At 39.6% G+C, this 9,293-nt stretch overlaps 2 protein-coding genes across 3 annotated transcripts; both read left to right on the plus strand.

Annotated features, from left to right (window-relative positions):
* On the plus strand, positions 1 to 4,523 carry eif4ebp2 (eukaryotic translation initiation factor 4E binding protein 2). The gene is made up of 3 exons (XM_051427340.1): positions 1 to 320; positions 1,978 to 2,157; positions 2,356 to 4,523. The coding sequence occupies exons 1-3, from the start codon at positions 188 to 190 to the stop codon at positions 2,385 to 2,387; spliced, it is 345 nt and encodes a 114-aa protein (XP_051283300.1). The 5' UTR covers positions 1 to 187; the 3' UTR covers positions 2,388 to 4,523.
* Positions 4,524 to 5,430: 907 nt separating this feature from the next.
* rps24 (ribosomal protein S24) lies at positions 5,431 to 9,025 on the plus strand. 2 transcript variants are annotated; one of them, XM_051427323.1, is made up of 6 exons: positions 5,431 to 5,530; positions 6,198 to 6,263; positions 6,370 to 6,579; positions 7,185 to 7,298; positions 8,316 to 8,336; positions 8,934 to 9,025. In XM_051427323.1, the coding sequence occupies exons 1-5, from the start codon at positions 5,528 to 5,530 to the stop codon at positions 8,319 to 8,321; spliced, it is 399 nt and encodes a 132-aa protein (XP_051283283.1). In that variant the 5' UTR covers positions 5,431 to 5,527; the 3' UTR covers positions 8,322 to 8,336; positions 8,934 to 9,025. The 2 variants fall into 2 exon arrangements, with proteins under 2 accessions (XP_051283283.1, XP_051283286.1); XM_051427326.1 differs by lacking the exon at positions 8,316 to 8,336.
* The last annotated feature ends 268 nt before the right edge of the window (positions 9,026 to 9,293 follow it).

Raw genomic sequence — 9,293 nt, forward strand, 5'->3', positions numbered from 1 at the left:
TCGTGCTTCCTGCCTTGGCGAGGGAGGGGACGGTGCTGACGGCTGGGAGGACGAGAGGAAAGACAAGAAAGCTTTTAGGGAAGATAAAAGAGAGTGGGAAACGGCCCTGGTTTCCACCGTCCGTCGGGAAAAAAAACACCACAGTTTTCTGTAGCTGCTTCATTTGTCATCGAATCGGCGCTGAAAAATGTCGGCCAGTCGTCAGCTTAGCGAGAGCAGGGCCATCCCGACCAGGACGGTGTTGATCAACGACACAACGCAGCTACCTCATGATTATTGCACCACCCCTGGAGGCACTTTATTCTCTACCACTCCCGGAGGTAAGTGGGGGGGTTAACGTCTGCGTTGTCATATTTTGCAAGAAAATGGAGGGGTCATTGTTTTTTCTGTGCTGTCACCAGACCTTCCACTGTTCACGTCTCTGTGGCCTAGGCTGCCTTGTCATCCCGTTCAAAATAAAAACAAAGCTTAGCCCCGCCCCCGTGCTCTCTAGCTGCTCACTGATTGGCTGGTTTGCTGCGCATTGATTTGATAAATGCATTGTTACCTATTAGTTATTATATTTAAATAAGGTGAAGACATACCCATGACAAAAAATGAATGTGAGAACCTGTAGTTTAAATCAAATACTTATATCATATTGTTTGGTAGGATTGCTATGATTCATTTCAGCCCACATATGACTACTCAAAATAAGGAAGTAGAATAAATCTAGCAAGGATACTGTATACATATCACTGTTGTCTCAACACTGTGTTACTGACATGCCTTATATTTCTACAGAAACTGCATAGGAATGATAAAGAGTCTTTCTATCAAGGGATTTCGTTTGTTGGTTTTATTGATTTATCATCTTGTCCATAAAAGGTCAGAAAATTGTGAGAAATGTTGAGAAGACAAAGGCGAGTTCTTCAAATGTCATGTTTTGTCCAAACAGACCAAACCCATTTAGTTAACATATTTAGTTATAATCATATAAAGCAGAGAGAAGCAGCACGTTAGAGCAGCTGGAGACGAAGACTTTGTGGCATTTTTGCTTTGAAAAATTATGATTAAATAACAAAATATTTGCCCATAGAGTTTCTATCAACCAGTCAATCCAATTAAAATACACGTGTAGTCTGAGACTTTTAGGATAGGTATTATTAAAGCAGTAGAGCCATTGTGGGGGGCACAAATAACCAGAGGAACACTATGATGTGAAACTAGTGTTGAACACCCTTTTTTTCCCCCCACAGCAGACGTTTTAGACCTGAACGCAGGTGTTACTGATCAAATGAATTGCTGCATTGCATTGCACTCATTTCGGGACTGAGCCATCGTTATTGTTACTAGTTCCACCTGCGCTTTTCTGCCGTGACAAGTCAAAATGGTCTGCTGTGAAAAAGGTCAGTGAAATGTGATTAATGTGGGAACAATAAATAAACCAGAGTGCTGCGATGCCAGCAATGCCATCGCGATTGAGGTTAATCAGATTTATTCAGAAAGCAAACAGCATGTGGAGCACCAGAAAAGGGAAAAACTCATGAAGCAAAGTTGTCAGTTAAAGCCATACCATGAATCTTGCTCTCACTATCAGCATAGGAGGAGAACCTTGTGTGTATAAACTGTGGAAGTTTGAGAGGTATTCAACTTTTTCACAACAGAACTGAGTGGAAAGCACGTAGTTAAACTGATTTAATAGGTTAACTGCTTTGGATGTTTTCCTGGCTTCCTATGAGGGGCATGAGGAACATCTTTAGTGGGACTTGAAGCCCTGAATCTATCACAGAACAGACGGTAACAATAAGTGGTGAAAGTGTTTTACTAAAGAATACTTGTTGTAAGAAGGTTAAATGCCTGTAGACATGCTTACCTGAATCAGGGCCATCTGGGTGAAAGCCAGTCTTCTGAGTCACAACACGTTCTGATAGCGCCTACATTTCTCACGAAAGGAGTGTGAATAACTGAAACTTTGTAATTGTGTCTTTGTTGCAGGAACCCGGATCATCTATGACCGTAAGTTCCTACTGGACCGGCGCAATTCTCCCATTGCCCAGACTCCCCCAGCTCACCTGCCCATCATCCCTGGAGTGACCAGCCAAAATGTCCTGAGAGAGAACCAGAAGAATGAAGCCAACAACCACATCAAGAACCACGATGGCAAGCCTACAAACGGTAAGAGTTAATATAAGTACTGAGTAACCAATTGATGTAATAGGGAAAGTTTTTATTGGTGTCGTTACCGAAAACATTTGACAAAACACACACACCCTCTGTTGTTGTTGTTGTGATGTAATTATTCCACTTAACAACCATTACAATAAAACCTCTTTCTGACATGTCTCAACACCTGGCTGTCTTTTTGTTTTCAAGGTGATGATGCCCAGTTTGAAATGGACATCTAACAGACTGGAACCACACCAGCAAAAAGCAAATGACCTGGCATCACACGTGCCAGTGGCTTGGCTTGTAGAAACCAATGTTGTGAGCCCTCATGGCAGCCATCTTCTTTAGCTCTCTGTCTCGCTGCTGGATGTAATGTGTGTAAACCATGGGGATTCAATGTATCATACATACAGGTACAGTGTGGCCAACTCCTGGAAACTAGGTTTATTTGTGTAGATATCCATGTTTACCAGTTGCTGTACAAATCAACAACCACACAGCAAGGGTGCAGGCCTCAATATTATATACCCACACACATTGTCCAGTGCTCATCTTACAGCTCTCTGTGAGTCAGGATCTTAAACAGAGCACACTTTAAAACTGATCATATTCCAAGTTAATTGGGGGAGGAAGTGGTAATTTTTAGTACCGGCCTTAGAATCAGTCAAAAGCTTTGATATTCATCACAGTCTTTGGTTTTGAAGACCCTTGTTAAGCATGTTATTTAAGTGATTTTTATTTCTTTTTTGGAACTACTTGAAAAGCTCCGCAATCTATCGGTTGTTTGGTCTGTTTTTAGTTTCCTGTGATGGTATGTAAAAGGGATGCTGTGTTTTTATTTAGCAAATTAGGTGAAGATTTTCATGTCATTCCAAGACTTCCAACACCAACACAAGCCTGTGTGAGTTTCCAATTTTCAGGGGAAAACAATTTTTTTCAGGCCGTGATTTAATTGTTTTGTGATAATCAAATGATTGTATTTCCCACTCTTATGTAAAGCTAATTATAAATCCAGCTATTGAAAACAAGCTTTTAATTTAGAATTACATTTCAGTATAGTATAAAAATGTCAATCCACTTGATTCATCACTGTCGTGACCTTGCTGTAAAACTATTTACACATTTCTCTCCTGCCAAGGAAAGTTAAGACTTTTTTTTTTTCTCCAGATTTGATGGTTACTTTTACTTAACTGGTTTGTTGCGTTGGCAAAAGCTTTGCGTTCATAATTTGAAGAAAGGAAAGGCAACATCTGTCAGGTATTTTTGAATATCCAGACCAGATTTAGATTAATGTGGAAATATCCCAATTGTTTATTTTGGGTAAAATACAAGAAGATTTTTGAAAAACTTGAAAGAAACCAGATGTTTTATATGCATTTTATTTTTTAATACAGTTTCTTAGTATTGAGGGTATCTTTTTGGGGTATGAGCACTGTCAAGCCTTTGGATTTGTTACAAGTGTCAAAGAACCAGAAGGCTTTGTTTGCATCAGGCTTGATAGATGCTGTCCCTTAATTTACAAATCTGTCCCCAGTGTCCTTATTCCACTTTACATTACCTTCATTTCATGTATCATGTCTGCCCATGCCTTACTTTACATCAGATGCAGTAACTAAAACAACGTTCTTTGTCATCAATTTGTACTTTCCAACAGATGTTTATTTTTTCACTGTAACATTGAACAGGTGACATTTTACTTAGCAACTGAGCAAAACAAGAACTTTTTGTTTTCTACATAGTTACTTCCTCAAGCAGCTGTGAAGTTTGAAAATGTGATGGCGTACATGTCATTGTGGGATTCTGAAGTTTAGAAGGCGATGTGGTTAAAGGAGAACGCCACATGCTCATTTAGTCCCAATAATTCGGTGGGGTTTTTATTTTATTTTCTTTACACCACAGTCATAGTTTTGTCTGCTAATTGTGCTCTTTCCAAATAGCAGCTCTGAACTTGGCAAATAAACCCCCATTAAGTTCCTGTTTTTCATTCATAAGTTTGTTTCTCCGTGTGACTGGAATCCCTGAACGGCTGAATGATGTCTATCAAAGATTTTTGTTTTTCTTTTTGGCTTTGTGATTTTTTTTTTTCTGGGCATGTTTGGTGACGAACACACTGAGGGGGTTTGCTCGAACCCACTTTGCATTGCACATTTTTGGCGATTAAAAACTTTATATTACGGCATCATAATTCAGATTGCAGATTTATTTCAAATCAGTTTGGTTTGACAATGAGGGCTTAACATTGTGTGTTGAAAGAGATTTGAAACAAACTTACTGTAACTTTCTGTTCTGATTTTAAATAACTTTATTTTAAATGAAACTCCAATGCCAGTGGACACTATTGCTGCAAGATCAATAAAGTTCTGTAACAAAGAAAATGAGCTGTTGTGTTTTTAATGGCCAATATTCTCACTCAGTAAGGAGCCTGTGTGTTTTTACCACGATCCTAGTCTCAGTAACACTGATTCATGCTGTGCCAGAGTGGAGCCCTCTTTCCACATCTGAAATGTCACATCCCAACTAGTCATTAACAAACTAAAAATAAAACCTTTTGTAAGCATTTTGTGTGTACATCCAAGCCTGGATTCCCAGTTGGGCAAAGAAGGCAACATGTCCCCCCCGAGTCCAAAAAGGGTTTCAAACCAACATCCCAGTTTCACTGCATGTTAACTGGTTTGGGTAATTTGATCGATTGCAAATTTTAAGGGAATTTAAACCACTATAGTGCAGACTTAACTGGCCAACTGCTACCTGAAAACCTTTGGGGGCCAGGGTTTATGGGTGTCTGGGGACCCCCTCCCCAAACAGGTCATGTGTATTTTGTATCTTTTCATACATGAAATGTGCTTCTTATATGTTTGTATAATATAATGATATATTATGGGTAGACCATTGACAGTATGTGTCAATGGTCTATATTATAAAACGTTGCATGACTGACGTCTAGTGGACTAGAGACGAACCGCAGGTGATGTTTTCTAATGTCATTTTCATCCACAGTAATTGGGGTTACTGTACAATAAAGTAGAATCTACACATCCAAACGGACTTTAAAGTCCGTGCCTTTCATTCATTGATCTGTTAGAGTGAACGCTGAAACAAAATGTCTTGGCGGGGAAAAGACCACATCACATTTAGCCTAAAAACGGTAATTTATATTTCTTTGTAACGAATTTTAAAATCGTTATCATGTACTGGTAATAAATCACGTTCACTGAAATAAAAATAAAACAATTTCGCCGAGTTCTTAAATTTTGTTGACGTTTTTTTTTTTACATCAGGCAAGTTAGTACGCGCCTACTAAATTTTTCTGCAGGCATTAATCCGGTCGCCTGCTGGTCCTTCCTCCTTTTCTACGTCCCTGAGTGAGGCCGGCGTCAAGATGGTGAGTCTTGTGGCAAAATTACAAGTAAAATCCGTTCAACATCGAGGCCATCCGCCCATCGGCACACATTTCATGCCCGTCAAGTGATCGTCTAAGTCTCCATTATAGTAAAATGTCAATATTGATGTAACAGGAAACTATATGAGAGGAAATTCAGCGCCACCATCCTGATGCTATCCTGTCTGTTGTCCACCCGGACGTCACACACACACACACTGTTTTGGGGCTTGTATAGTTGCTGCTGTGTTTTCACTACTATTTTATCAACCACATAATCTCCTTGAACCTGCAGTTATTTTAAAAACACTGTTGTATGTAGACGTAAATTAGCAGTCAACATGGGAACGCCACTAGCACTCAGTGGCTAACGTTAGCATGCACTACACTGATGGCCATGGCAAGGCCTTCATGTTGAGGGAACAAGCGTGTTTAAAGTCTTGTTACTTTATAAACTGTGTGAAGAAAACATGCTCCATTGAGACCATGGAAGCTGTTATGTTTCGAGGTGAGCTTGCTAGTGTTGTGACACAACTTAGTGCTACCTGGCGAGGAAACGTTGAGCTGGAGTTAAAAGCTGGAGTCTCTGCTTTTAGTGTTGAGACTTATAGTTGAAATATATATATTGTCTGGTAAACGAGCCTCGTTTTCTACCTTCTCCCGTCTGCAGAATGACACAGTGACAGTCAGGACCCGCAAGTTCATGACGAACCGATTGCTTCAGAGGAAGCAGATGGTAAGATTTTTAAACTCCTTTTTGCGACGCTCATTGTGTTGATGCCATCGTGAGGTTAAGTTTCTGTTCTACCTTCGCATATTCACTGCCTGTCTCTTCTCTTTAGGTTGTCGATGTCCTGCATCCCGGCAAGGCCACAGTCCCCAAGACTGAAATCAGGGAGAAACTCGCAAAGATGTACAAGACCACCCCTGATGTTGTGTTCGTGTTCGGCTTCACGACTCAGTTTGGTGGCGGCAAGACAACAGGCTTCGCCATGGTGTACGACTCCCTAGACTATGCTAAGAAGAATGAGCCCAAACACAGACTGGCCAGAGTGAGTTTTCAACAAAGTGTCGACATGAATGGTTTGATTCACAATGATCAATTGAGCCTTTTCTGAATGTGGTGTTTATTAGCAAAAGGTATTTTTGTCACCCATCTTACAAATTCTGCAGCAGCAAGCTGTTCTGGACCTCAAATTTAGTTTTATTATCAGAAACAATTTTTGACTTTAAGTCTAATATTGTACAGGCTCTTAACTCTCCTCAAGAGTTGTCATCTTTTGAATGTACCCTCATTGTGCATGTACTTTTATGTTAAGTAGTTTGCAGTTGGGATCAGAACAGCACTTGACAATTAAAGAGGTCGGGTGACGGGTACAATTTGATATGTGTAGCGATATGGAAAGTTGGTGGGTAATGTGGGAACATCCCATTCATTTGGAGAGAGTTTGATTAATTTTAGTTAAGTTTAGTTTTAGTTAATGTGGACATAGTTGAGTTACTAATACCAAAAACTAATCTGCAAAGGCATGCCATTCAGGGCTTGTTATATAATTAGTATTTATTTAGTATAGTTGGATTGATGAATTTGAAAGCATTATGATCATCAGTAGGTTAGTAGTATAAAATTAAACCCTTATCGATTTGTGTTCCTCAGCACGGTCTCTATGAGAAGAAGAAGACCTCAAGAAAACAGCGCAAGGAACGCAAGAACAGAATGAAGAAAGTACGAGGCATCAAGAAGGCCAGTGTGGGCGCTGCTGGCAAAAAGGTATCGTGACCGTTTCATTTACTTTATGCCAAGCAAATGGTCACTGACCACATTTGTATACTCCTCATGCCTCTGTGCACAAAGTTAAAATAAGTATTGCTGTGATAGTTTGCAATGGGGAAATAGAATGTATTTGTTTTTCCTAATCTAAGATAAGACTGCAGAAAAGTAAGGGGAAGGCATCATACAATTCAGTGCATTTGATTTTTATTTTTTTCATTGCACACCTGTTTTCCTACCCTGCTAATCGTTGTCTTTCATAACTCTTTTACTCTTTTTAATTTCTTTTGTCATCTTTCCAATTGTATCAAATGTTCTTCGGAACCTGTAGAAGGTAAATGTTCCTAGACTACAATAGACTAACTGCGGTGTGCAGATAATCCAGAAGTGATGGATACTAGTTAACTCCTCCCTTTTTACACCCTCACCTACCCATCTGAGAACCAGAGCCTTAATGCTTTTCCCTCCCAGTGTAGATGGTGCATCAAATATGAAAGGATTTGACCCACTGGTTAATACTTACTAGTCATTCCTTATCGTGATACTAATGAGTACTAGCTTGAACTGAAAACTAATAGAGTTGTAGACCCTGTTTTGGAAACCTAATGACAGTTTTAGGAGATCCTATAGTCAAAAAGTACTTAATGATCCAGTACTAATCAAGGAAATATCCTGGTGTAGTAGTTTCAGTGAAACCCTGGATTCTCCTGTAACCTCTATGGTAGCAGTCACTGGCCTAAAGTCACCTAGAATAGATCTCTGAATTACAAAGCCTAGCTGGACTATGTGTGATCCCACGTAGTTCTAGCTACAGCACAAAAGGCTTGTGAAATAATGACATGGTCCAGCCATGTCTAATTTGCTTTTCATTGGCTTGGTTCTAAATGTGGTAAATTACCTGTAGAGTACATCCATTCAGAGATCTTTTCTAGTCCTAGTTTAAATTTCCAACATGTTAACATTCTATTGTTCCATTTTTTTGTTCTTGATTTTGCTTCCCATGGATTTCTTTTGCAGAAATGAGGTGTCAGTGTGCAGGTATAGAAGCAGAAAAAGCATGGTGTGCCATTGTGTTGCACATCAAAAGCTGATAGAGCTGTGCCATGCATGTCACTCCCTACTTTCCCTTTCAGTTTCCCTTCAGTGCTCCCCCACCCCTTCCATGTTTTTTTTGGTTTTTTTTAAATCCCTGCTTCTAGGTTTTCCCTCTACCTGAGTCCTTTGTACCGCTGTCTCTGCTAAAATGGGCATATCCATTAGGCTTTGCCCTCTATGGTGTACATTTATACAGACATACTTACTTTAACGCTTCAGATCTGTAGTTAATAGAAGCAGACCTTGGGTGTAGCATGTGGGTCTTAGTTTGTTTTTAGTATGAGTGTGGGGCTGCTGAGGTAAAAACCTGCCAATGTGTGAATTTCTTATTTGAATGTGTTCTTTTCTTGAACTCAGGTAATAACTTTGTTTATTTTTACAAAGCATCAAACTACAAGATTGTTGTCTCACCTAAAGATACTATTAACATTTGTCTCAACATGCGCTGTTTGTCTTGATATTACTTACATTATCAAGAAAGTTTGTTGCTGTAGACATTAGATTGATCCTGTATTAATTTTGCTGTTCTTGTCTCTACAGTGAGCCCGGACAACCAGGGAGGGTCTACGTGCTCAAGATGTTCTTGTATATTGTCATCAAATAAAATTTGGAAAAAATTTGAAAAAAAAAAACTTGGGTATATATTCATTTTGTGCTCATGTTTTTGGAAGCATTACTGTAAATCAAGTCGGAAAAGTCTGTTTTCCTGTTTGTGTTTACACCAGCCCGTTGGCAGCCAGGATTCAGTACTCAAGGTGACTGAAGTTTCTGTAGGCTGCTGAATGATGGCCATCCACAGGCAGCTTACGTGGCTTTAGCTATATTGCCTTTCTAAGTAATCTCAGGATGGTTTCCAGTACAAAGTGCAAGTAATTTGGTTTCTATTCAAATTTCGCCCAC

Source organism: Dicentrarchus labrax, unplaced genomic scaffold (genome assembly GCF_905237075.1).
Source record: "Dicentrarchus labrax unplaced genomic scaffold, dlabrax2021, whole genome shotgun sequence".
In the NCBI taxonomy this organism is placed as follows: domain Eukaryota; kingdom Metazoa; phylum Chordata; class Actinopteri; family Moronidae; genus Dicentrarchus; species Dicentrarchus labrax.

Bases quoted from the DNA above. Each gene is read 5' to 3' on its own strand.
- eif4ebp2 (XM_051427340.1), top strand. From the start codon at position 188: ATGTCGGCCAGTCGTCAGCTTAGCGAGAGCAGGGCCATCCCGACCAGG. The intron at 321-1,977 runs GTAAGTGGGGGG...TCTTTGTTGCAG, and splicing joins ATTCTCTACCACTCCCGGAG to GAACCCGGATCATCTATGAC. The intron at 2,158-2,355 runs GTAAGAGTTAAT...TTTGTTTTCAAG, and splicing joins CGATGGCAAGCCTACAAACG to GTGATGATGCCCAGTTTGAA.
- rps24 (XM_051427323.1), top strand. The intron at 6,264-6,369 runs GTAAGATTTTTA...TCTTCTCTTTAG, and splicing joins TGCTTCAGAGGAAGCAGATG to GTTGTCGATGTCCTGCATCC. The intron at 6,580-7,184 runs GTGAGTTTTCAA...TGTGTTCCTCAG, and splicing joins CCAAACACAGACTGGCCAGA to CACGGTCTCTATGAGAAGAA.